General features: G+C 38.9%; 1 protein-coding gene across 5 annotated transcripts; it reads left to right on the forward strand.

The window, feature by feature from the left end:
• The first annotated feature begins 108 nt into the window (after positions 1-108).
• On the forward strand, positions 109-27,841 carry RNF41 (ring finger protein 41). Of its 5 annotated transcripts, XM_003772151.2 has the most exons (7): positions 109-356; positions 3,173-3,357; positions 19,172-19,283; positions 22,493-22,764; positions 23,448-23,583; positions 23,844-23,947; positions 24,691-27,841. In XM_003772151.2, the coding sequence occupies exons 3-7, from the start codon at positions 19,194-19,196 to the stop codon at positions 25,040-25,042; spliced, it is 954 nt and encodes a 317-aa protein (XP_003772199.1). In that variant the 5' UTR covers positions 109-356; positions 3,173-3,357; positions 19,172-19,193; the 3' UTR covers positions 25,043-27,841. The 5 variants fall into 5 exon arrangements, with proteins under 5 accessions (XP_003772199.1, XP_031797044.1, XP_031797046.1 ...); XM_031941184.1 differs by lacking the exon at positions 3,173-3,357; XM_031941186.1 differs by lacking the exons at positions 109-356; positions 3,173-3,357; positions 19,172-19,283 and adding an exon at positions 21,621-21,818.
• The last annotated feature ends 79 nt before the right edge of the window (positions 27,842-27,920 follow it).

A 27,920-nucleotide genomic window follows, 5' to 3' on the forward strand; every position in this document is an offset into this window, starting at 1 on the left:
AACTTCCGGTTGGGGGAGGCGGGTCTAGCTAGAGCTTTCTCCTTTCTCATTGGCCAGGAAAGATCTCTCCCCCCCACCCTTTTCCGGCCAGGGAGCCATTAGGAGGCGGGCCGTGGCGTGGCGACGTGTTTCCGTTGGGATGCGTAGCAGCGGTAGGCGGAGCGAAGAGTCTAGCTTGGACGGATCCGGACTGGGTACAGAGTCTTTCCTTCCCATTCTCCTTTCTCCGCGGAGCTACGGGGAAGAGGCCTTTAGAGCCCAGTCTGCGGCCACAGCCGCTTCTCCAGCAGGACCCCGGAGCGCGAGGAGGCCGGGCCGAGCCCAGGGAGCGACGGGTCCAGACCGCTCCCAGGGCGGTGCGTACTGCGCCTGCGCGCGCAGGGTGTCTGGGAGGTGGGGTTGGAAGAGTCGGGCTTCGGAGGGGTGGGTGGTCAGGTGGGGGAGATCAAAATTGAGGAGGGGCGTTGGCTGGGTGAAAGGTGTCAGGGGCTGGGGTTGGGGGAGGAGTCAGAACGATCCTGGAGAGGCCGAAAAAACTGGAGGAGAGTGGGCAGAAGAGGCCGGAGAACGGAGTGATGTTAAGTGGGCAGCGGTTCCAGACGCTAGGGAGATGAGGCAAGTCTTGAGTCTAAACTCCTCTCCTCACTTGGGACCTCCATGATTTTACTTCATCCACGTTCCACCAGTGGGGGGTGGCGGCTCTTTTCCCTACTTCTTGCTTTACTCCCTCTCTCCTTTCTGTTCCAGGGAGGAATCCCACATTTCTTCCATCCCTACTGTTGGTTTTTTTGCCTAACCTTTAAATATGAGTGCGAGGAAATCTTAACAAACCGGGGGCTGAGCCGAAATTAGTGGGGGTCGGGGGGAGGAAAGGGAGAATTTTCTCAGAGAAATGGGCTAACTCCCAGAAACATGCAGTTTATTCTGCCCAACAGTACTCACGTAACCCCAAAAGAAGGTGTCTAATTAGGCCAACGAAATGAAAAAGCAAAAATAGAAGGGTTTTTCCTAGATATTAATTGATTCAGTTGGGTTATTTTCTTTGAGTTATGCAGCCAAGATTACCTTTCAGTTCAAAAAAAATAAGCAACTTTAAGTTTCTCTGGTCCCTCTCAACCATTTTCCGCTTGATCCCCCAGCACTTGTAGGGTAGATTACTAGGATTAAATAGGTGATAGATGAAGTTTACAGAGAAGTTGATGTCAATCACCTAGCATTTACAGTTGACCATAAACAGAATGGGCTGCCTTAAAGTTGATGAGTTCTCCACTAAAATTCATGCTTTGGATGGAGAGTGAACTAAATGCCCTTTGCAGGCAAGCTGCCCTTCCAACTTATCAACTCAAATTTCTTTTGCATTGTGTTGATAAAATAGGAATACCATCTCACCTGGCTATATTATGTAGTCCTGTGCATTCTTCTATTTCATTGAATTTCACAGCAACCCATATAGTGGGAAAATAGTATCTTCATTTAATAAAATGAAGAAATAGGAATATGAAGATATTAATTGATCTAATTGAGGTTAGACAACCAGTGGCAAAATCAGGACAACAGCTCTGACCTCCTGCCTTCTAGTTTTATGCTTTTTTGGAAAATGGTAGGATATGTGGTACCTAGGGAAATATTGACTGGGGGGGGAAGGGAGGGACAGAATGAGGCTGGTTTAGTGACATACTCTCTAGAAACACTGTAAGCATGATGAGTGCTTGCTGAATCACCAATTTTAGGTTTCTAATTAGGCTTGGGCCATGAGCTGAACAGATAATCTCTGGAACTGATGGGGTGTTGTGAAATAAAATGAAATTTCTGAATGAAGAGTATCACATCTGATTTTTTTTGGTACTGGAAAGGAGAAAAGACCTGTTTTATCATTTTGTGGAATTTTCTGAACCAAAGAACCTGCGTCACTGCTCTCACCTTTTTATCAAAGTCAGTTTATAATTTAAATAGTGATACTACTCTTATGTCACTACTGCAGACCAGTGTTGAGCTAATTAACATTTACTCTAGGCTCAGAAGATGACACATACCCTTTATTATATATAATAGAGTAATAATTACTCTGCCATTTCCCTTTAAGGTTATTTAACAGGAGAAGCATGTATTTAGCATAGAGATAAATGTACTTAGAATACAAAAAGTGTGATTGGGCTTTATCCCTCTTGTTTGTGAACTTCTTGTATATACAGCTGTCTCTTTAACAAATTAACCTCTTCACTTGAATTATTTGTTCTTCTCTAGCATTTTGGGACTACCCCCTCTATTACCTCAGCTTTTCTTATTCTAAAGCCTGTCCATCACTTTCTTAGTAACTGGGAAAATGGAAATTTCTATCTGAACCAAGCATTCTTCAACTATTGTCTCATTAGAATATTCCCTCTCCTTAACTTTGACTCCTGGCTTCTTCATCTCACCTTTTATTCCTTCCTCCGCTCCCTTTCCTCCCTTTAAGGTTATCTTCTGTTTGCCTTGCATTTATATTATATGTGTGGTTACATGGATTTTGACTGTCCCATTAGAATATGAGTTCTTTGGGGTCAGAAAGGTTTTTGTGTGTATCCCTTATACCTTTACTTGGCAGAGTGTTTTGATGAGTAGGAAGCACATAATAAATGCTTGTTGATTGACATTTGAGCAAGTTCAAAGTTCATAGCCTGTGAGAAAAGTATCTTTTGTTTGGAGGAAGGATAAGAGCTTTCTACATGAAAGAATAAATACCAATACATTTGGTAAACCAAAGAATGATAGAACTCTGAGGTAGTATAAAATTTGGGTCTTGTCTAGGGGGAAGGCTCATGGTCTTTGGCAAAAGTTACAGTTTTTCATAGAGTATCTTAAAACACAGATGGTTATCTATTTCGGATAATGTCTCTTCTCTCCCTTTTCCCCTTCTTTAATTTGTTCCTCCTTCCTATCCTTTTACTGAAACCTATGTTTAAATCTTCCTCAATAGGTATTGTGATTACATATTCAAACCTCTTTCCCTGATAGTGGGGAGGCCTCTCACTGGAATCTCTCATACTTGACACAGCTGTATCATCCTTCCTATTTGGTTACTAGTTCTAAGTCTGTTTACTTATTCCACCTCACCTTTTCCTATCCTCCACTCCCATTGAGTATAGTCGAGTTTTCCCTGACTCTTCTTTCTTTTCCTTGTTCCTATTAATAGAGCAATCCTGATTATGACATCATGACCATCCCCTTGGTGATGGAGCTCATCATTAGGATGGAAGAATGAGTCTGAGCATAACATACAAGATGGGTTACTGGGAGCATGTCATGAGAGGCACTGAGTGGAGCCGTGAAGGGGCTGGAGCCTTGTGAACAGGGACCCTGCCCCACACCACCTGCCAGGTAAAGACAGATCTTGGTTCAAGACCATGCTGTAAGTTTCAGCTTTCTTCTAACAAGCCGTGTCCTTTCCAGTCCTCAATTCAGTCTTTTCCAGTCAAAAACCCGAATTCCTGATTCACTCCACAGAGTTTTGCTTGTTTCTTTGTTCTTCATTCTCAGCATTTTACACTCTGGCACCTATGTTCATTTACACTTGTTTTTATTTGCCTAGGAAATCTTAATGATTTTCATATGTGTCTGTCTTGTCTGCCAACAGGCCTTAGATGATAAATCCTTTGGAAAAAGGAATTAACTTAGATTCCTTTTATCATGCCCTACTACCCTCCCACTTTCTCAAACACATTGCTGCAAGAGTAGGAGAATTCCTATTCCAATTTGGTTCAGAATATTATTTAAGAGGAGATAAATAGCTGGCCTTTCGATGTAGATGTACCTTGTTTTATGTGTTATATTTTTCCTAGAAAATTGTGTACAAATTAACTCATTTATAAATGAAACTACATTTTACTCTGTTAAGGGAGCTTAGTCTCTATAGAGTCCTATTCTCATGGAAGCGATCTTGGGACCTTTTAACTAGTAGTGCTAGCAGAGCATAAATTTGAGTCAGTATACTGTGGTGGCAAGATTTTATATATGATAGGCTGACCACTAGAAGAGGAATTATTTGGCTGTGGCATCTTATGAAACAAAATTACAAAATGCCCTTCAATCCTGTTTGGCCATCTTGCTTTCTCCAGTAATAGTGGCAGAAAAAGAAGCAAGGCACTGTTAGAACTTTGTCATGGCTGTTGGTACTCTAAATGAGAAATCTTGGTCCTGTGATCTTTACTCACTCACTAAAAGAGACAGACCATATTGATCTTGTCATTCTCCTTAAAACTGAAACAACAACAACAAAAAAGTTGCTCTAAGCTAGAGGGATACCTTACAGGTTTTTTTTAAGTCAGTCAAAGTCAAGGGCAGTAATATCATTTCATGGAACCTCCAAAATTTGCTCCCAAATCATTGTAAAAATGGTTGCAACTATGCACCAACATTAGTTTCAGGAGAAATTAGACACATTTCTTAGGAAAACTTAATGTTCTTGTATTGAAATCAACATCTTTTGATACATAGTGATTTTGCTGTAGAAATTGGAATAGGTGATATTGGTAAGAGATATATGGGTTAGGAATAAAGGGATGAAAGAGAACTGTGAAACTTCTGTGTAATCTTACTTCATTGATAACTTATTTTAAGAAAAGAATCCAGATATGATGAACACCAAATAATATCACAAAACATTAAATTGATTATAATTCAGCAGCCCACCAAAGAAGAGGTACTGTTGTAAAGCATTTAGCATAGTGTCTGACCTATATAGTAGATGCTTAATAAATGATTATTCTCTTCCTCATTTCTGGTTAGAATGTCTCTGTACACTCAGACTGCTGAGTTTTCAGAGTAAAGGTCAAACTTAGTTTAAAGCTACAAGAAAAAATGATAAAGATGAAAGACATGGAACATAATCTTGACTTAATTGAGCAAGTTATTGATGATGAAAAATGGTAAGGGACAAGGAAAAAGAACAATGGACATTGATTATAATTTCCTACAAAAGTTTTTAACTAATGTAAATCAGTCACCACAGTGAGAATACCAAATCAACCAAAAAATATGCCCTAATGAGCAAACTTGTGACTTGGGGAGAGTAATGATGTCTAAAGCAATGCCATGTTATTAGCACACAGGCACGCACACGCGCACACGCAATGTATACATATGAAGAAAGATAATGGAAGATTATGAGAGGTGTTGCTTCAAAATAAAGAAGGGTAAGATCTGTTTTATGAAAGTATAGCAAGGGACCTAATTAACCAAAGTCATCCTGAAGCTATTTAACGGGAACAACAAATAGGGGGGAAAAAATAGATCTGCAAATATTTTATGAAATAATTTAATTTATATCAGATTGCTTGCTGTTTGGGGGAGGAGGGGGAGCTCCATAAAGCAGGGAAGGAAAGAATTTGTCACACAGTCTTACAGAGATGAATGTTGAAAACTATCTTTTTTGCATTTGGAAAAATACAGTACTATGGGGAGGAGGGAAGGAAAACAGATACTTAAAAAAAAAGATTTTGTGTGTGTGTGGGGGGGAGGTTTTATGAAAAGCTTTTCACTAACAGGGCCACTAGAGCCAAGACATGTGGACATCATCATCATAGACCTGGATGTACTTCTAAAGGAGGTAGAAACAATCCTCAAATGAACAAAGAGAATGACGGTGGATTAGATTCAATTCAATTCGGTAAATTTATTAAGCATCTACTATATGCTAAGTGCTGAGGATACAAAAAGAGGCAATAGAGATTCTTTGCCCTCAAGAAACTTGCAGTCTAATGAATTGTAATAGATTGTTATACATGGAATAGATATATTTTAGAAAAAGGCACTAAGATCATTTATGAAGTGTCTGAAAAAATAAAAAACCAAAGTTGTGGAAAAAATTTCAAACATTTATTAAACCCGGAAAAAAGACTAGCTACACTATATACCTACTTTTCTGTATGTTCAAAATTTTCATGAGAATTCTCTCCATACACTGTATAAAGAGAACAAATAAGCTTTTCAAATGATATTCCACAATAGGCTTTAATTTTACCATCACCCAATATACGGAAGGCTGTTGAGAATACAAGTTCCCACTATGCTTATCATTTAGTTAACAAAATAGTATTTAATTTGTTAGGGCAAAAACCATTTTAAAGGCTTCCATTCATAACATCTGAATCATTTAAGATTTCTTAATAGATTTAACAATAGAACCTTGTTCAACCTGCCTCTGAGAAAAGCACTAGGTGAGGAATATAACAGGGAGATGTATGCTTGCCAGCAGTATTTGATACTTCTCATGGAGAAGATCCATCACAAAAACCAATGTGAATTGGATGATGAGATGTTCTGTTTCTATTTGCTGATAGATGATGCTAGTGTATCAAGCTTCAAAACATTTCTAATCTTCATAGGAAAGATACAAAACCACTTGGAATGATTAGGCTTGATTATAGTATCAGGTAGATAACAAATGTTTGTTGCCCAGATCAACTTGAAGTTAGATGGACTTTTTTTTAACTTTATGTATATCTGGGGGGAAGGGGGGGGAAGAACAGTACAAATAGAAGCAAATTGAATTGGATTCAGAATTAAATGAGAAGAGTGGCTGGATTGACTTCAAGAAATTACAGAGTTCTTTTAATTACCCCAAACTTCTTCAAGAAATAAAAACCCTTCTTTTTTAATACCAGTTTTTACTCATGTTATATACCTGTAAAATGTGGAATATGTCTCTAAAGAATTAAAAATGAGTATTACTGGCTGTATCAGAGAAGAAATAAATAACTTGGAAGAACAGGAGTGAAAGCTGCCTGGAGATTATAAGATCCAAAGAGATAGTGAGAGGAAATTAGGTAGACGGCAACAGGGAATTTGTGAAAAAACTTGAATTAGTTCAATTGATCTATAACCTTAGGGTCAGATCACAGATCTTTTTGAGTTAAGGAAATTTTTAATGTTTTAAAAACTTGTGGTAAAATCTTTTGCAAAGTAAAATTTTAGAACTCAAAAGCACCTGACTTCAGATGACCTGTTTTTTCCCTTTGAAACCCAGAAAGATTTTAACTATAGAAGTTCTTAGCTGTTGGGTCAGAGCTTTTGTAATTGGGGAGGGGAGAAGAGAGGGAGAGAGTGTTTGTGTATACATGTATATTTGGGAGGGTACAAATAGTACCCTCTACTTAGTTTTTGATTTTCTTGTGTAGTTTTTCTTCATCCTAATTAAGGGTGGAAAAATACCATTACATATTTTGAAAATACCTATGATTTCCTTAAACAGCAACCGTTTGTATTGAAATAGCCAGTTTCTCCCTTGGCTAGAGCAAGATGTCTGATGCTAGTATATAGAAACTTTTATTTTTCTGAGGCCTAAGATTGGTAGAAGGTGAGGGGAAAAACCCAAAATATGGTTCTCCAAAGAGAGTACCCTGACAAACTGAGGAATACGGAAACCTGTGTGGTAGCCTGAGCCTGTGTGATTGGGTTCAGGGTGTGTTATTCTCTTCTATGATAATACTGGAATGGATCCCAAGAGATTTTCTAAACCTTGGAGAATGGCACCCTTCTGCAAGCCCTAGGACCTCTCTGGAGGAGAGAAGCAGATTAGCTGAGATGCTGCTTGTTCTTTTATCACTTATGGAACAACACAACCAGTCCTAGAATTCCTGCCTCTTTAGGAACAGGGTTGCTTCCTTAAAGGATTAAAATGTAAATATGGAGCTTCTCTTTCTTTCCTGGATTTTCTGATGGCAAACTAGACTCATTAGGAAATAAATAACTTTTCTTTATTAAACCTTGCCCAGCTTTGAATTTTGATGATTAAAATGTGTGTCATATCTCTCATTAGAATGTAAGTTTCTTTTTTTTTCTTTTCTTTTTTTTTTTTAATTATAACTTTATTTAGAAGTTATATGCATGGGTAATTTTATAGCATTGACAGTTGCCAAACCTTTTGTTCCAATTTTTCCACTCCTCCCCCAGATGGCGGATTGACCAATTACATGTTAAATATGTTAAAGTATAAATTAAATACAAAATAAGTATACATGTCAAAACAGTTATTTTGCTGTACAAAAAGAATCAGACTCTGAAATAGTGTACAATTAGCCTGTGAAGGAAATCAAAAATGCAGGTGGACAAAAATAGAGGAGGGATTGGGAATTCTATGTAATGGTTCTTAGTCATCTCCTAGAGTTCTCGAGCTGGCTGTAGCTGGTTCAAAAGAATGTAAGTTTCTTGATGATAAGTATTGTTTTTTTTTTCTTTGTGTTACCTGAACTTAGTATGTCTAGAATGTAGTGCTTAATAAATGCTTGTTGATTTTTTAAAAGATGTCATTAAAAAGAAAGGTTATAGGGAACAATTTAATAATTTGTCTTTTGTCTTTTTTTCTAGTAAAGTTATTTATTTTTAATACACATTACTTTATGAATCATGTTCTTATTTTGAGAAAAGGAAGAGCAAAAGGGAAAAACCATGGGAGAGATTAGAAAAAAACAAATAGAAAAACAAAGTGAACATAGCATGTGTTGATTTACATTCAGTCTCCTTAGTTCTTTTTCTGGATGCAGATGGCATTTTTTTGTCCAGAGTCTGTGGGGATTACTTTGGATCACTGAACCACTGAGAAGAATCTAGTCTTTCATAGTTGATCATCGCATATTCTTGCTGTTATTGTGTATAATGTATTACTAGTTCTGCTTATTTTGCTCAGCATCAGTTCAGGTAGATCTTTCCAGAACTTTCTAAAGTCAGCATGTTGTTCATTTTTTTATAGAACATTCCATTATCTTCATATACCACAACTTGTTTAGCCATTCCCCAATTGATGAGCATTTACTTACTCCTTTTCCAATTCTTTGCCACCAGGAGAGCTGTTACAAACGTTTTTGCACATGTGGGTCCTTTTCCCTCCTTTAAGATTTCCTGGGGCAGCCAGGTGGTGCAGTGGTTAGAGCACCACCCCTGAAGTCAGGAGGAATTGAGTTCAAATTTGGTTTCAGACATTTAACACTTCCTAGCTGTCTGATCCTGGGCAAGTCACTTAACCCCAATAGCCTCAGGGGAAAAAAAAATTCCCCTTGAGGTACAGACCTAGTAATGATACTGCTGGGATAAAAGGTATGCACAGTTTTGTAACCCTTGGGGCATAATTCCAAATTGTGGCTTTTGTCTTTAACTATGTCCTCACCAGATGGTGGAAGGATTGTGTCAAAACTCTTGGTTGTTTTCCACTATTTCTGACAAAGTGTGTGAGAGAGAGAGTGTGTGAGTGAGTGACTGAGTGTGTGTGTGTGTTAATACACTTGAAGGACAAGAAGTGACTAAAGATGAAATTTTCCAGGTACTCTTATCTTGTTGCTCCAGAAGCAGACTAGAAAAGACAGGTTTAATCAAGGGCTATGAGGCTATTGGAGCTTCATCTGTGCCAGCTGCCCAAGAAGAATCTCTGACATCTCTGATGAGGTTAGAAGTGTCACCAGATTCCAGCGTTCACCTGGTTATGCCCTGAACCTTAATAATGGGGAATAGGGTTAATCTATAGTCTCCCACCTATTTGTAAGAACTCATGGGCCCCATTCTGGAATGATGCTCAATAGAAATATTTCTTGGGGCCTTAAGTGCTTTTGCCTCAGGCCAAAACTGTCTCTTTTCCTGCCTGCCTTTTTAATTTCTATTTAAAACAAAACAAAATAAACTCCAGTGTTGATTAGGCTTATTAAAGCCTGAGAGTGGTGTTTGCATATTTCATAGATCCAGAACTTTTGTCTTTGATTTTTTTTTTTTTTTTTTTTTTTTGCCCAAAATGCTTCCCCTGACTTTGAGGGCCGTGTATCTACTCTTATTTTCTTTAACTTTTTGTACCTCAAGTACTTAATTCTGGAGGATAGAGGAAAATATTAAGAGGATATTGAATCTCCTGAAGTTTGGTGTGTTCCTCTTTCCCTTTCAGGCATTTAGCTTTTTAGAATAAGTTTTGTGGGGGAGATAGTTGACATTTGTAAGTGAAAGCAACCTTAGACCCTTTGTACTTTTAATCTTCCTGTCAGTTTTTTCAAACTTTAAATAGTCTGAGCTAGCTAGTTAAGATTCCCTGAGATCTCTCCAGACCTAATGCTGACATTGCAGGAGACCAAGTATCTTATCTGCCACTAGGAAGATGTGTATCTCAGGAATAATATTAACTGTAGAAAAGCTGCATAGGCAGGGTTTTACCCAAACCACTGAAATTACAGATTCCCAGGAGATTCTCAGGTTGAAGGGGGGAAGGAATGTGTCAGGGAAAAGAATTAACTACATGTCAAGCCCTATTAGGTTTTGCCCAAATTGGGGAAGTAAATTGCCTTTAAAATTGAGATATGTGGAGTTCTTTTTACTCCCTAATTTAGATAGACTACATTGTGTTTTGTTCAGAGCAGGTCAGTCTGAAATCTTAGATGAAGGCACATTGCATTTGAGATGGAGAGTTGAGTTAGATAATATCTAAATTTATAGTTTTAGATTTTTCAGCATTAGTCCAGAAGATTCTTTATAATCACTTTTTTTTTCTGTAAAAGGCAACTCATTTTTAACTCTTAATGAAAATTTTACTTTTTTATTTAATATTTTTTATTTTTCCTCAGTGACATTTAAAGCAATTTTTTACATTTGTTTCTAAAACTTTTGAGTTCTAGATTCTCTCCCTTATCCCCACCCACCTCCAACTTCCATTAAGAAAGCATATGGAAGTTATGCAAAATATTTCCATAAAAGTCATGTTGTTAAAAAAAAAAAAAAGCATAGAACTCTCCTCCTCCATTCCCCCTACCCCCCAAAAAAGGCTCCAGAAAAATAAAGTTTAAAAAAAATATATGCTTCAGTCTGTATTCAGACACAATTCTTTCTCTGGGATTTTTCATCATAAGCCTTTTGGAGTAATCATAGATCATTTTATTGCCTAGAATAGCAAAGTCATTTTTAGAATATTTATTAGAAGATTGCTTTTACTTTGAATACAGTATATTTCACTTTGAGTTCATGGAGGACTTTCCAGGGTTTTCCTCAGAGCATCCTATTCATCATAATTCCATCGTAATCACATACCATAATTTATTCAGCTGTTCCCCAATTGATGGGCATCCCCTAAGTTCAGTTTTTTGCCTTGAGAGCTTCAGTATCTGAACTGAACTTGAACTGAAGCTTCAGTATCTTTGTACATATAGGTCCCTCCCATCCTTCCCCTTTTTAAATCTGTTTTGGAATTCATGCTTAGTAGTGATATTGATAGTTCACAGATTAGTTTTTACATTTTTAAAATTATGCACCAGCAATTTATTTTGATACTTAGCTAGATTTTTGTAGTTACACTAGAAAAAAATTAGAATTTGGTTAATTTTTTTAATCAAAGTTATTTCAAACATTGTGAAAGTAGGAAAGAAATCATCTCAAAGTCAATAGAGTAATGGTAGATATTGGAATATATTTGTTATGATTTGGAAAAAGCTATCAGTTAAAACAAAAATATATCTAATAGGAGTTTAGTGTCCAAAGCAAAGGAAGTGGCAGTCCTATACCTTGTTCACTGTGCTGGTCAGACCACGCTTAATATTCTCTTTTGGACACTTGAGTTTATGATGAAGAGAGCAATCCCTCTCTGGTGAAGTATATGGAACTCGGGCTTTATAACTCACATTTGGATGATGCTTTATAATGATTGAACGAACTGGATATGTTTATCTTGAAGGCGGGTAACTAAAGGTAAATAAAATGTCTTCATATTCTTGAAGGGTTATTATGTAGGAAGAGATTGTATTTCTCTAGAGAACCAGAGGATGCTTGGGAGAAATGTGCTCAGTCTTTGGGGCTTCATATGCAAAAGATGGAGCAATTGAACTGGATGTTGCCTCAAAGATTTCTTCCAATTTTAGGTGAATGATCTTATGGTCTTAATAATTGGATAATAAGACTCATACAGAGCCAGAATGAGATGCTCTAGAAATTTATCCAGGGTCAAACATTAAGTTGAAGAGCCTGAATTTGAAGCTTTTTTCCTCTACTACTAGGGACAGTGCCAAAGATAGATTTAATAGAGGGGGTGGGGAGGGGAAACCCTCTTATGTCCTGTCTATTAATAACCTCTGCCAAGAAGTTGTGGTGTAGACTTTTTCTTCAGGTGGAAGGCTAAATGAAGTGACCTGTAAGAACCCCAATATTGAGTCTCAAGTTCTTAGGAGTTTTATTTAACTGATGTAAGCAGCTTGTGTGTCTTGGCTATTTCTTTTTTTTTAAAAAAAGAAAATGTTTATAAAAATGTGAGATATTTTTCATTTTTTGTGTAAAGATTAACTCTTAAATTCAATAGGGTAATCAGTTATTGGGATGTTTTTGTTCTTTGGAAAAAGCTGTCAGTAAAAACAAGTTGTTGATGCAGTCTTAGTGTGTATTTTTACTAACTTAAATAGTTATTCCCACGAAGATTAGATGCTGTATCCGTAAAGATTACTTAAACAATGAAAGTTTCACTGTACTATGAGGAGTCAGTGAGGAGACTGAGTTTGTCTTTCCTCAATGATTATTAACTATGATTGCTAAAGATGAGAGGCTGAGGGAAAATGACTAAAAGGGAATATATAGTCAGATCATTAAGAGGAAAACTTGGGTATGGAACTAATTTAGTTTTCTTCCTTCCTTCCTTTGTTTCTTGTTTAAACTCTGGAAGAAATGTTTCCATTTAAAATTTTTTTTAATTTAAGAATTATTTGAATGTGGAAATATATTTAGAAGAATTACACATGTTTAACCTATATTAGATTACTTCCTATCAAGAGGTGGAGTATCTTTGTATGTATTTTGAAAAATAACAAAGATATTATTATAGGATAAAAAACTAATTGAAGACCAATACCTAACACTCTATACCATAATAGGGTCAAAATGGCTTCATAATTTAGACAAAAAAGGCGATATTTTAAGCAAATTAAAAGGACAAGGGATAGTTTACCTCTCAGATCTGTGGAAAAGGAAGGAATTTATGGCCAAAGAAGAATTAGAGAATATTATGAAATACAAAATGGATAATTTTGATTATATTAAATAAAAGGTTTTTTACAACAATACCAATGCAGCCAAGATTAGAAGGGAAGCAGAAAGCTGGGGGGGCATTTTTATATCCAGTGTTTTTGATAAAGACTTCATTTCTAAAATATATAGAGAATTGACTCAAATTTATAAGAATACAAGCCATTCCCTAATTGATTAACGGTCAAAGGATATGAACAATTTTCAGAGGAAGAAATTGAAGTCATTTCTAGTCATATGAAAACTGCTCTAAATCACTACTGATTAAAGAAATTCAAATTAAGATAACTCCGGGGGACCACTTCACACTTCTCAGACTGACTAAGATGACAGAAAAAGATATTCATTATCTTATTCATTTATTCATTAAGTGTTGGAGAGGGTGTGGGAAAACTAGGACACTAATACATTATTGGTAGAGTTGTGAAATGATCCAACCATTCTGGAGAGCAATTTGAAACTATGCTTAAAGGGCTTTCAAACTATGTATAAACTTTGATCCAGCAGTGTCTCTACTGGGTCTATATCCCAAAAAGATTATAAAAAAGTGAAAAGGATACAGAAATACAAAAATGTTTGTAGTAGCAAGGAACTGGAAATTGAGTGAATATTCATCAGTTGGGAAATGGCTGAATAATGGAATATTGATGTTCTATAAGAAATGAGAAGGCTGATTTCAGAAAAGCCTGGAAAAACTTCCACAACCTGATGCTAAGCGAAGGAAATAGAACCAAGAGAACATTACATTCAGCAACAAGATTATATAATGATCAACTCTAATGGGTGTGGCTCCTTTCAACAGTGAGGTGATTCAAGGCAATTCCAATAGAGTTGTGATGGAAAAGGCCATTCATATCCAGAAAGAGAACTGTGGGGATCTTTCTGTGGATCAAAGTATAATAATTTTTTTATTATTGCTTTTTATTTACAAAACATAAGCATGATTAATTTTTAACACTGACCCTTGCAAAACCTTCTGTTCCAAATTTTCTCCTCCTTCCCCTCGCCTCCTCCCTTAGATGACAGGTATTCCAATACATGTTAAAATATATGTTAAATCCAATATATGTATACATATCCACAGTTATCTTGCTGCACAAGAAAAATCAGATCTAGAAAGCAAGAAAAAAAAAACCTGAGAAGGAAAACAAAAATGCAAACAAACAACAACAGAAAGAATGAAAATGCTATGTTGTGGGCCGCACTCAGTTCCCACAGTCATCTCCCTGGGTACAGATGGCTCTCTTCATTGCTGAACAATTGGAACTGGTCTAAATCAATTCATTGTTGAAGAGAGGCACGTCTATCAGAATCGATTGTCGTATAGTCTCGTTGCCATGTATAATCTCCTGGTCCTGCTCATTTCACTTAGCATCAGTTCATATATGTCTCTCCAGGCATCTCTGAAATCATCCTCCTGATCATTTCTTACAGAACAATAGTATTCCATAACATGCATATGCCATAATTTATTCAGCCATTCTCCAATTAATGGGCATCCATTCAGTTTCCAGTTTCTTGTCACTACAAAAAGGGCTGCCACAAACATTTTTGCACATACAGGTCTCTCCCTCCTTCAAGATCTTTTTTGGGATATAAGCCCAGTAGTAACACTGCTGGGTCAAAGGGTATGCAGAGTTATCTTAATTTGCATTTCTCTGATTAATAGTGATTTGTAGCACTTTTTCATATGACTAGAAATAGTTTCAATTTCTTGATCTGAAAATTGTTTGTTCATATCCTTTGACCATTTATCAATCAAAGCATAGTATTTTCACCTTTTTTCCTTATTTGTTTGCTTGGGGTTTTTTTTCCCCCCTTTGTCATGTTTTTTTTTTTTTTTTTTTTCCCCCTTTTGAGTTGATTTTTCTTGCACAGCATGATGAATATGGAAATATGTTTAGAAGGATTGCAGATCTTTTATTGGATTGCTTGTTGTCTAGAGGTGGGGGAAAGAGGGAGAAAAATTTAGAACAAAAGGTTTTGTAAGGTTGAATATTGGAAATTATCTTTGCATGTATTTTAAAAATATATATTTTATTTAAAAAGAGAAAAATTTAAGCATTCAAAAATTTTAAAAGCATATTTCCAATTAAAAAATTGACGTGGCATGATTTTATTTTTTAAAAAAATTTATTTTTATTTTCACCAGTTAGATGTAAAAACAATTTTTTTTAAGGTTGTACATATACATTCATTTTTTTTTTAAACATATTTCCATATGAATCTTGAGAGAGAAATCAAGACAAAAGTGGGGGAAACTACAAACAAAAAAAAATCAGAAGAAGAAAAAAAGATGAAAATGTGTTGATCTACATTAGTCTCCATAGTTCTCTCTATGTGGTGTTTTCCATTCAAAGTTGATTGAGATTGCCATGGATCACTGGACCACTTGAGAATGATCAAGTCTGTCATAGTCCATTGTTGCACAATCTTGCTGCTGTTGTGTACAATGTTCTCCTGTTTCTGCTTGTTTCACTCAACATGATTCATGTAAATCTTTCCAGGCTTTTCTAAAATCAGCCTGTTTTATCATTCTTTATAAAACAGTAATATTCCATTCCCACCCAATTGATGGGCATTTACTCATTTTACAATTCTTTGCCACCACGAAAAGAGTTGCTACAAAAATTTTTGCACGTGGTTCCTTTTTTATTCTTTTATGATTTCTTTGGGATACAGAACTAGTAGTGGCAGTGATGGATCAAAGATTTATTTGTGTTTAAAGTAATGACTTTTACCACTTTGACTCCATGGGAGGAACTTCAGTCCTGACTTTTTGCTCTTGTTTGGTACAAACAACAGGGTGTGAGTTACTTTCTCCTCACTAATACTATGCCTTCTTCTCAACAAATCAGGGACACAAAATCTTTTAGAAGAGGTTCTAGGTTGGAGTTTTATTTTGTATTCTTTTAAGATCACCTCTTAAACATCAACTATCATTATTTGTAGATTGAAGGATTAATATCTTTGGTGTCCAGCCTGCTTCATTCTCTGTTAGAAAATTCTATCTAGAAGTTCCCATCATACACTGCAAGAATCTGGGTGCCAGTTGCTACTTTGGCCCAAGACTCCTTCCTCTTTCTGATTTATTCCTAAGTTTGATTAGGCAAGAAATCAATAAACATTCTTCTCGTTGACAGGAACCCTACTATTTCCTTGTATTCCTGAGGCTACAAAGAAAAGCAATAACAAGCAATCTGTTCTTAGCTCCCTTTTAGAAGGGGAAATAACATGTAAATACCTATAATCTAACTAGCCATTGACCAAATAAACTGGAAAGTGTCTGTGGGAGAAGGAACTAGCATGGGAGAAGCTTTTTTTACAGAAGTAGCTAAGAACTGAAGGGGGGAGCAGAGAATTCCAGGCAGGAGAAACAGCCCTTGAAAATGTCTGTAAATGCTATGTTTTTAATGAGGAATTGCAGGGAGGCCTGCATAAGTGATTTGTAGCATACAGGGAAGGGAGTGAGTTGTAAGAAACCAGAAAGCTAGGAGATGATAATAATATAAAGAGGTTTAGAAGACAAAGATCCTGAAAGTGATTGAATGAGAGAAGCCCTAGAAAAGTCAGTTTGGCAGCTGAGTAGAATCAGGACTGGGGTCTGCAAAGTTGAACTTTAGGTTTTAGTCACAGCTTTCAGGGGCTCACTTAGCTTTTTCCTCCCATTCCCAACTTGAACCTAGAAGAAATTCCTGATCAGATTCACCATATATCACAAATTTAAATTGGTGTCCCCAATGTGCACCTCTGGTTGACAGAAACCTTTTGTTTCCAATCACTCCTATCTGATGGATCACCATCTCTAACCTCTTTTGTTTTCCTGTGAGTTAGACCATGTGCTTGCTTCATATCTGAAAATCCATTTCCAGGTATCTATATTGGAAAGTACCACCACCACCCCACCCCCGCCTTCTTGTTTACTAGTTACCAGCCAAAGATCATTGGGATGATACAAACAGTTATTTGAATGGTAGTTTCTAAACAGATGTTTAGGTGATGACTTCTAACACAACTTTCTCATGTTCCTTCCTAAGACTAAAATGGTCAGATTTGAATTTATAAAGCTGAGTGGTTTTTTCACTTGCTTATACATACTTACATAATTTGTCTTTCATTGTTGGACAAGGCAAAGTATTCTTCGGGACTCAAGAAAATCCTTGACCTAAAATTTTGTTTTGTTTTTTGTTTTTTCTCTCAAATAGTATTTTATCTTTAAAAAATGCATTCATTTTTAAAATGTAAAATGTCTCCTCCCTCCCTCCTTTTCATGCCCCTCCCCAAGAGAGCAAGCAATATGTGAATCCTTTTAAACATATTCATATTTGTCATGTTTTGCAAGAAGAATAAGACCAGTTATGCCCAAAAAGATATCAAACTGTGCATACCGTTTGATCCAGTAGTGTTACTACTGGGTTTATATCCCAAAGAGATACTAAAGAAGGGAAAGGGACCTGCATGTGCCAAAATGTTTGTGGCAGCCATTTTTGTAGTGGCTAGAAACTGGAAATTGAATGGATGCTCATCAATTGGAGAATGGTTGGGTAAATTGTGGTATATAAATGTTATGGAATATTATTGTTTTGTAAGAAATGACCAACAGGATGAATATAGAGAGGCTTGGAAAAACTTAAATGAACTGATGCTAAATGAAATGAGCAGAACCAGGAGATCATTATATACTTCAACAACGATACTGTATAAGGATGTATTCTAATGGAAGTGGGTATCTTCAACAAAGAAGATCTAATTCAGTTCCAATTGATCAATGGTGGACAGAATCAGCTACACCCAGAGAAGGAACATTGGGAAATGAGAGTAAACTGTTTGCATTTTTGTTTTTCTTCCCAGATTATTTTTACCTTCTGAATCCAGTTCTTCATGTGTAACAAGAGAACTGTTTAGTTCTGCACACATATATTTTATCTAGGATATACTATAACATATTTAACATGTATAAGACTGCCTGCTATCTAGGGGAGGGAATGGAGGGGAGGGAAAGGAAAAATCTGAACAGAAGTGAGTGCAAGGGATAATGTTGTAAAAAATTACCCATGCATATGTACTGTCAATAAAAAGTTATAATATAAAAAAAAAAGAAAAAGAAAAATAAGGCCAAAAAGGAAAAATCATGAGAAAGAAAAAGCAAAAAACCAAAAACAGTTGAAAATACTATATGCTTCGATCCACATTCAGTCTTTATAGTTCTCTCTCTGGATGTGGATGGTATTTTCCTCCTAAGTCAATTGGAATAGTCTTGAATTAACACATTGTTGAAAAGAACGAAGTCTCTTATACTTGATTATCACATAATCTTAATGTTACTGTGTACAATGTTCTCCTGATTCTGCTTACTCTACTCAGCATCAGTTCATATGTCTTTCTAGGCTAAGGCTAAATTCTTTGCCTCACCCTTATTAGAATCCCTCTTCAGACATTTCTGACAAACTGTTCAGTTTGGTTTGTTCAGTTTTGTACATGTGTACTAGATTTTCTTTCCAGCTATAGATAAAATTCCATTCCATTCCAGAGCCCCAGTAAGACTTTATTAGTCGGGGTAATTAAACAACATATCAAAGGGCTGAGCCAGGAGATTGATGAGAGACTTAAATGCCTAATCTGACTACAGCCCTCTTCTCTGTTTGAAAGTTTGCTTCCATGATATTTCACAAGATGAACACTTGTTACAACCATCCAGAAGTGATAGTGCTACTTGCATTCCTCAGTGTGCGGACCATACTGTGGGGGAAAATAATAGCAAAAAAACAGGGAATTGTTAAGGGACAGGACAATTCTTTGAGAGCTTCCACAGCTGTGGATCATAACATCTGAAGGAGTTGCAGGGCAGCCTTTGCTGACACAGGTGTTGCTGACTGGGAATGAGATAAATTAGAGGCAGAGGGATGAGGCGAGAGGTCAGACAAGGCAAGAGCCTCTCAGAGAGGCCAGAGAAGAGCAATTGCTTCTCAGTCCCCTTGTATCATCCTCTCAGAAGAGGAGATCCATTCTGAGTTGGATCTCCAGCAGCCACTGTCAGGTGGCGCTTGTATATTCCAACAGCTCTCTTGGGTATTCTAACACTTACTAAGGCCAGCCTAGCTTGGAGAGATGTGGCCTGGCTATTTGTAGATGAACCTTAATGCTGCTGTGCTTCTCTTCCCTGCAGGGCCTGGTCTCGGTGATGAGACATGGGGTATGATGTAGCCCGCTTCCAGGGGGATGTTGATGAAGATCTTATCTGTCCTATCTGCAGTGGAGTTCTGGAGGAGCCAGTGCAGGTGAATTGGCAGAGTGGAAGAATAATGGGTGTGGTGTTTGTATCATTCATAGGTGCTTGTTAAATTGGGATAATGAGAGGTAGTTTCTGTTTTTCCAGGCTTTGGTTCATCCTGAACCAATTTTTATTGAGAAACAGTAATAGTATTCATGGAATGCTGAGACCCAAAGAATGGAACCCCCATGAGTATCAAGAAAGTCAACATTGAACCACAAATATTCCAATGTATGATCTCATTCCCCCAAAATAGATTGGATACCAGAAAAGCAGGGAGAGCCCTGTTATGTATGGGCTGCTTAAATAGGTGGAATGCCTCGGAATGGGAATGGGGCCCCTTGATTTGTTTTTTAAATTGGGAAAAACTCTTGAACTTCTGTTTCCCTCTCTCAACTACTTTATTGAGTATTAATTGAGAAAGGAAAAAGATCCAAGTAGGAGTGGATAGGAGACCCAGCCTTGGGAGCCAGGAAAACCTTGGTTCAAATCTCATTTCTGAGTTACTAGTTGTGTGACCCTATGGAGATCAGCTAACCTTTCAGTGTTCTATTTAACTGTCTCAGAGAAGTTGTAAATGGAATTTCCTCTTTTGGGGGTTCTCTCTATCAATTTAATAATGTCCCTATTCCTATCAGATTTTTCTGGAACCATATTTCAAAAATTGACAGATGAATGAAAAAAACAAAATGCTATATGTCATCTATGCTGGCAGAGAAACTCTAATTAAGCATTAAAGTTGTGGTTAAAATAACCAAAAAATACCTATGTGTGGAATCAAGCAGGTATGCCACCATCAAGTAATATAACTGCCAACCTGAAGAGATGGCTGGGATGAAGAATTTGTTTCCCTACAAGAAATTATATGTGAATTGTCAGTTATGACACTATTCTTAAGATTCGCTGTCAGGTTCCCCTTAAATATGCTCTCTGTTAGTATGGCCAGGATCTTCCATGTAGACTTTCACTGGCCTCTGTAAGAAGCAACTCTGATTTTATAGACTTTGACAGGTGAGAATCCTTTTGGTGCTCTGCCCTATGCCTTCCTGACTGCTGGCTGTCTCTAATGATTATTTATCTCCTGTCTTCAGCATGCGTGATGGGAAATGGGGTATTGGGGAGAGTTAACAGGATTCATGTAACCTCTTAATTGATCATCATCTTTCGAGGTCTAGAAATCATACTGCCTATGTTCCTTCCCCTGATCTATCCACAGAAGCTACTCCTATAGGTAGCTTGTCAGGATTAGTGGAAACAGAGAAGGAATCTACTCCCGGCCACTAGATCGATCTTTTTTATATGGATCAGTCACTTGTGCCAGTCGAAGGTATGCTCTTGTACCATGTGGACTTGGGACAAGAATACGCATTTCTGAAACTAGTAGCTCCCAGAGCCACAGAATCTCAAGTTGGAAGACCACTTTAGAGAGATCTGCAGCTCCCATAATTTTGTCCCAAAGAATCCTCTGGTTCTCCTATCCCTGTGGCTTGAGCTATTGATTATGTTCTCCATGTCCCTTCAGCCACTCAGAAGAGAAGGGCAATTTCTGAACAAATTCAATTGCAACCTAATTGAAATAAGCCCTGTCTTTGCAGACTTTGCAGTTTCATACCAAAAGCAGTAGTGTTAAAGTGGGAGAAGGTTCTGATACTGTCAGGAGGTCCTTGGGTCTTTGTAAGTTTATCTCTTCTACCAGGCTGAGCTGTGTTTGTTTTCAGCTACTCTAATTTAATATGAATCAGGTGGATATGAAAGAAGTTGTCATCCATGCTTAGAATACTCTCCCATCTCCATTGTGATCTCCCTGGTTTCCCTAAGTCCTAGTTATAAAATCCCTTATTTGGGAAAAGAACCCTTCCTGAACCTCTCTTCTGGTGTCTTCCCAATATTATTTCTTGTTGATTTTGTATATAGCTAGCTTACTATATATTTGTTTACATTTATCTTCCCTATTAGATTGTAAGCTCCTTGAGGGCAAAGAATGGGTTTTTGTTGTCTGTTTTGGGTTTTTTTGTGTGTCCTGTGCCTAGTACTTAGTAGGTACTTAATGTTTTTGATTGCTTGACTGGTTAAAATAACAGATGAGTGACTGCCCCTCTTACCCAGACAAGACTTTGATTTGAAGAACAAACTGAGCAAATATTCCTCTCTTTCTAGGAGAATCAGTGATGTCTCCTATGTATGAGACTCTCCCAACACTATCAGTAGTATAGAGCATGGCTGTCCTCAGCCTTCTTGTAACTTAGGTTCCCCTTGCTACTCAGCTGAGTCTGGTTGTTAAGTGATGACCTCATAAAGGCCCATGGGTTTGTCCCACTTCAAAATTACTGGCCCCTAAGGACTTTGAAAGCTGTCTGGGTAGCAGGGGCAGCAAGAAGGGAGAGGGCAAGAATCAAGAGGAACCTTTCTGTGTCTTTTCTGGAGTGGAAAATATAAAGCCAAGGAAGAATCTGGTCTCAAAATCCCCCTCCCCCCCCACTGTCCTCTTTGTTGGGGCTGACACGAAGTGTTGGATATCAGCAGAGGAGTCTCAGGTAGAAAGGTAGCAAAGTGACCTGCACAGTGGGGATGGGGGAACGCCAAGCCAGGGATTGTGTTTCAGGTAACACCTAGGAGTTGTTGGCTCTCCTCAGGAAAAAAAAAAAAAAGCCTTGTCTGCTTTGAAGGAGACGTGCCTGTCCTCGGCAAGGGCAATCCATTATTTATCACACTTTGTTTTTGCCCCCTTCTTCCATCCAAATCCTGCCCCTTCCAGAAACTTCCACTCACAAAATTCCTTCTGCTCATCAACTACCCTAACCTCTTTTATTGAGTTTTCTTTTTATAATTTATTTGTTAATCATGTAATATCTTGACATCTTTTCCCTTGTGTTGATTGCTTGAATCCTTGTTGTTTAACTTTTGCTTATATTTCATCTCTCTAGATTATAAACTTCTTGAGAGAATAGAGTGCAGTTTTTTGTCATGTCCAGAGTGTAAAGCATGTTGTAGATGCCCAATAAATATTTGTTGATTTGACCTGATTCTAGAAAGCACTCGGTCTTGGCTGGCTAGGTCAAAAATCCATATAGTGGGGGAGGTGGAGAGAACCCTTGTAATTCCTGGGGACTGTTGAATAGCATTACCTAAGAGAGTTCTAACCAGCTTGGTTTATGGAGATGGTGCCAGTTGTGCTCTCTGGCCCTACTGACTGCTGGGTAACTCTCTCCTTACCAGGCCCCTCACTGTGAGCACGCCTTCTGCAATGCCTGCATCACCCAGTGGTTCTCTCAGCAGCAGACGTGCCCCGTAGACCGAAGCGTAGTGACAGTTGCCCACCTGCGCCCTGTCCCCCGGATCATGCGGAACATGCTGTCAAAGCTACAGATTGCCTGTGACAACGCTGTGTTTGGCTGCAGTGCCGTTGTGCGGCTGGATAACCTCATGTCTCATCTCAGTGACTGCGAGCACAACCCCAAGCGGCCCGTCACCTGCGAGCAGGGCTGTGGGTGAGGATTTCCACCTGACTCCTGCCTCCAGTCCACAGTTAGAGGTTCTTCCATTTCCCCATTACTAAGCCCTTCATCCAGATAAATGAAGGTTGGCCTATTTGTACCCCTGCCTCTGTGCCCAGTGAATGCCAAGATATGATTGTCTTTTTGGGCTAAAAGATCTTTAGGCAAAGTAGTGCTTTGTCTTTCTTGGCTCCCCTCTGCCCTCCTATGCTTCTTGATTGGGATGTCCTTTTAAAAGTTTAACTTTCTTACGGAATTTTTGATCCTTTCCCTGTTGCTCTTCCCTTAATTTATATAATGAAAGGCTAATTCTCAAACTCTGCAGAATAATCTTTTAGAGCCACCAAAATTGATCATACATCTCCCTCTTATCCCCTTCCCCCCCCCCCCGCCCCCCAATCAAGGGATCTCCTTATCTGGTTTAAGTTCTACCCTTCTCATCCTCATCCTCTTGATTCTCTGCTCTTCCCAGCTCACAAGGGTAGGTGTGGTTTGGGAATGTGGAAATGCAGAGTGAAATGAAGGCTTTGACTAGGAGATGGCTGTAGTCTACATAGCATCTTTCTGCAGTGAAATGGGACTATTTGCTCACAGTCTCCTTGTTGGGCTGGCCATTGGAAGCCCAATCTCAGCCACTGAACTCCCTGTCATACTCTCTTCCTGCTCTGGGATTGCAGCCTGGAGATGCCCAAAGATGAGCTGCCCAACCACAACTGCATTAAGCATCTACGCTCAGTGGTACAGCAGCAGCAGACGAGAATTGCAGAGCTAGAGAAGACATCGGCTGAGCATAAGCACCAGCTGGCAGAGCAGGTATGTCTAAGAGGTTTGGGGAGAGGGTTATGTAAAATAACAGTCGTCACTGAATACGGTGACTTTGTGTGACAACATGTGATGGAATGTGGAAGGATAGAGTCCTTGCTGTTTCCCTCTTCCCCTTGTTATTGACAAGAGTCATCACCTTAAACACCAGCTTTACGGTTTATCTCTGTATAAATCCCCTTAAGCTGAACTGCTCTTTAGCTTTTTGCTTGCTGTTTGCTATGACTTGTCCTGGCTCTTTCTTCCAACAGAAGCGGGACATTCAGCTCCTGAAGGCGTACATGCGTGCTATCCGCAGTGTTAATCCCAATCTTCAGAACCTGGAGGAGACCATTGAATACAATGAGATCCTTGAGTAAGTGGAATCCCAGACTTGAGGGATATCTTTAGATAGATAAATAAACCCTGTCAGCCATCATTAGCCTCTCACACCTGGGGAGGGAAAAAAGGGCAGCTTGGTTGGGGTGATGTGAGGCAAAGATAGAAAAGAGGAGGAGTCCTCAGTTTCACCCAGAATTCCTCTGATTTAGTTTTGGGTTGGGTTGTCTCATTAATAGGCGGTAGCTTTGCTCACATTAACCACTAAGAATTCTGTTTTGGATTCTAGCAGCAGTAGAAACTGCTGCTTTTGCCCTGACGAAGCTTACAGTCTAAGGGAAGACAGTAAATATACAACCAGCGTCTTCATTTTTGAAATGCACTTTAAGCACAAATAAGAGTAAACATTTTGGTTCTCTTCTAAATCTGAAAGTTTAATATGTGGGGGGAAAAGTGTTAAGAGGCAGGTAATCAGGTGGGACAAAGTAAGGAAAAACTCCTGGGCCAGGTTTGGAAAGAAGGGATAAACACACGTGGTAAAGTTTGTGTGTTATGTAATAATAGTTCACATTTATGTGGCCATTTTAAAGTTTCAAAAAAGCATTTCACACATCTCATTTGTTTCTCAAAATCCCACTGATATGGGTGCTATAGATGAGGAAATTTAGGCTCAGAGAAGTTACAAGATATGCCCATAGATTATAAAACAGCATTGAATGCAGGGCAGCCTGGGTGGTAGGAGAGGGCTTAGAGTGACTTCCTCAATCACCCTCCACACAGGTGGGTCAACTCCCTGCAGCCAGCCCGGGTGACCCGCTGGGGCGGCATGATCTCCACACCGGACGCTGTGCTGCAAGCGGTCATCAAGCGCTCTCTGGTGGAAAGTGGCTGCCCAGCCTCCATAGTCAATGAGCTAATTGAAAACGCCCATGAGCGAAGCTGGCCCCAGGGCCTAGCCACACTAGAGACACGTCAGATGAATCGGCGCTACTACGAGAACTACGTAGCCAAACGTATTCCTGGCAAGCAGGCAGTGGTGGTGATGGCCTGTGAGAACCAGCACATGGGTGATGACATGGTGCAGGAACCAGGGCTTGTCATGATATTTGCGCACGGCGTGGAGGAAATCTAGGAAACCACAGCAAGACTATAAAGCGAGAAGGAAACCTGAAAACCCCATCACTCCACTGGGCATGTCCCTCTCACCCCCAGTTGCCTATATTCAAGCCCCAGTTTCCCAATCTCCTGGCACTAAAGTGCCCCAGGGCATTAGTTTCTTCCTCCCTCATACCTCTAGCCCCCTGTGCCCAAGAGGGAGATCCAGATATGGATGCTGTTACTCTTACTTCCTTTCCCCCCAGATTTCTGTACATTTTCAGCCTGATTGGAAGGGCCCCCAACCTCCCTGGGGTCCAGATGTTTGCAGAAGGCACACAAACGTCCATTGCTCCTAGAGGAGAGGGATGATGTGTGACCCCACCTCAGACCAAGGGTTTGGAGCCGGTAGGCAATTCTGGTCCTCAGCAGGAAGGATGGGGACATCTGAAGGGGAGGAGGGGCAAGGTCAGCAGAAAAGACCTAGGAGTGGTGAGTGACGCCAAATAGAAACTGATCAGCACTGGTGGCTGTGGGGGGTGGGGACATGAGCTCTGTGCCAAGCAAGAACCTTTCTCCACCCTTGGGGGGGGGGAGGGGGGGAGGGGCAGCTTTTAGCTGAATGGGTGGGGGAGTGGGTACTGACATGTCTCAACTGAACCTCTCTTCATCCTTCCCTTTTCATAAATAGAATATGGGTTTTGGAAGTTGGGGAGTGGGGTGGGTTGGTGCAAGCCAGGAAAGAGCCCTTCCCTACCTGGTCTTTGCCAAAGTGGGGTGGGCTAATATCCTTTATGGATAGGGCAATGGTAGTTCCTAGATTTCCCTTTCTTCCCTTTGTGATTGTGGTTCAGTATTTTTTGTAATTTGTTTTTAGGTTTCATTTTGTATTTTTCCCCATTTGGTGAGTTTTGTGTTTGAAAAGAGTGAGCCACCTCTGGCCTCTCCCATTCTCCACTCAGACAAGTGTTGGTCATTTAATTTATTTACATTATTTTTTCTTTCCTTTTAAAAATTTATTTACATTATTTTTTTTCTTTCCTTTTTTCTGCTCTTCAAAAAAAAAAAAAAAAAAAAAAAAAAAGACCAAAAAAGCTACCCTTCTCTTCTTCACCCAAACTCTTCCCTCCCAAACCCACAAGAATTAAAAGCATTATTCCTTTGCTGTTCCTTTTGTGGGGAATCATCCTGGGTGTGAGGGTTGGAAATGGGGTCTGTTTTTCCTCTTCATTACCTCTATTTACTTGAGTATAAGTGAATGCAGTGGTCCTTGGTTGATAAGAGAACTATGTGTCTACTTCCACACTAATTTCCCAGATGAGTCTCTCTGGTCCCCATCAAAATCTATTGAAAGACCAACATAACTGCCATTTGGAAAGCTGGAGTCTCTGGTCCTGACAGTCCTTGAAATTTATAGCATTCATTTTTATAGACAAGCTTCTCTTCTCCCTTGAGCTGGGGCTGAGTTGGAGCTACTTTAGCCCCTATGTCATTGGTTAGGTTTAAATTGGTCATGTGGGTAGTTCTCAACTCTGAATTTGGCTACTAGTTGCTTGGAAGCTGGTGGGTGAAGAGTTGATTTACTTCTCAAAGCTTAGTTTGTTGTTGGTCCTTTCATATCCATTTGTTTTTTGTTCTCTTGAAATTTGTTTTTTAGACCTTGCAATTGGTGAGTATACCCCCCCCTCTTCCCATTGGGGTGACTAGATCTCAATGGGGATAGACATGTGTTCCAACTCCCATCAGGAGCTCAGAAATTAGAAAAAGCTTCACCACTAAGCATAATTATTGCACCTAATAAGTTTCTATCTGACTCCAAGACTCAACCCTTTTGTTTTTCTCCTGAAACATAAAAAAAGAACCAGAAGAGGGATTCGGGCAGTCTCCACTCTTCACTGTGGTGTCTACAGGTTCTGGCTGTGTTTGTGTGTCATGGTATTGACTGCATAATAAACCTTTTATCCTATTCACCAAATTCTTAATTCAGCCTTTCTACCAGGATTTCTCCTCTGTGCTCTCTTATTTCTGGACTCTTTAATACTCTTTTCTATTTTTGCTTTATAACCTTTTTTTTGGAGAGAAGTAAGTAATATGTTTATGGCATTTTGGGGTGTTTTTCTTAAATCTTAATTTCTTTCTTGCCAGCTATTCCTATTTTTACCTCCAAACAATCCCCTTGTTTTTAGCTGTGAATTGTTTGTCCAGGGCCTTGCATCCTACCTTGAACCTTCTCATCTCTAATTGATACTTACAGTGGGAACTTTACCCCTTTCTGTCACCTTTGCTTTGGAAACCTAGTTTTTGTACTTAAAGGGAACTGGGACCTCCTTTCCCTTGATCATTCTTATGGGACGACCTGAGGATACAATAAAATAGAAGCTTTTCCCTAGAGGAGTGTGATGTACTCAATAGAGCTGGCTTCACAGCCACAAAACCTGCCCTGAGATTCAGTGCTGATTGTGTGACCTGGGCTAGTCATCTCGAGTCTCAGTGTAGATTTGTACAGTGTAGTCTCAGGTGTAGATTTGCCATGAAGGTCCTAACCAGTATGAATAGTAAGTTTCCTTATACAGGGATTCCTGCTTAGTAATGAAATCCTAAAATCTGTTTCTCAAGAAAGTTACAATCTCGGGTGCTACAATGCAGAAATGAGATGACCAGTATGTAGTTACTGAATCGTTCCCTTAAAATGTGGTGATGGAGCAGCGATGTGGACTGACCGACCCTGTTTTGAGTGAGGGTGCTGTTGCTCAAAACAATTTCAGAATTCAAATAACATTCAATATACCTTCATTTATAAAGAGTATATTTCTCTCTCCCTCTCAAACCCTGCCCCTCCTCCCCCAAAAATGGAAGCTAAAACTGGTAAATGAGGGGTTAATTTGGCCTTTTTTGGAGGGAGAAGACTTGGAATT

The sequence above is a fragment of the Sarcophilus harrisii genome, chromosome 5 (genome assembly GCF_902635505.1).
Source record: "Sarcophilus harrisii chromosome 5, mSarHar1.11, whole genome shotgun sequence".
NCBI classification, from domain to species: domain Eukaryota; kingdom Metazoa; phylum Chordata; class Mammalia; order Dasyuromorphia; family Dasyuridae; genus Sarcophilus; species Sarcophilus harrisii.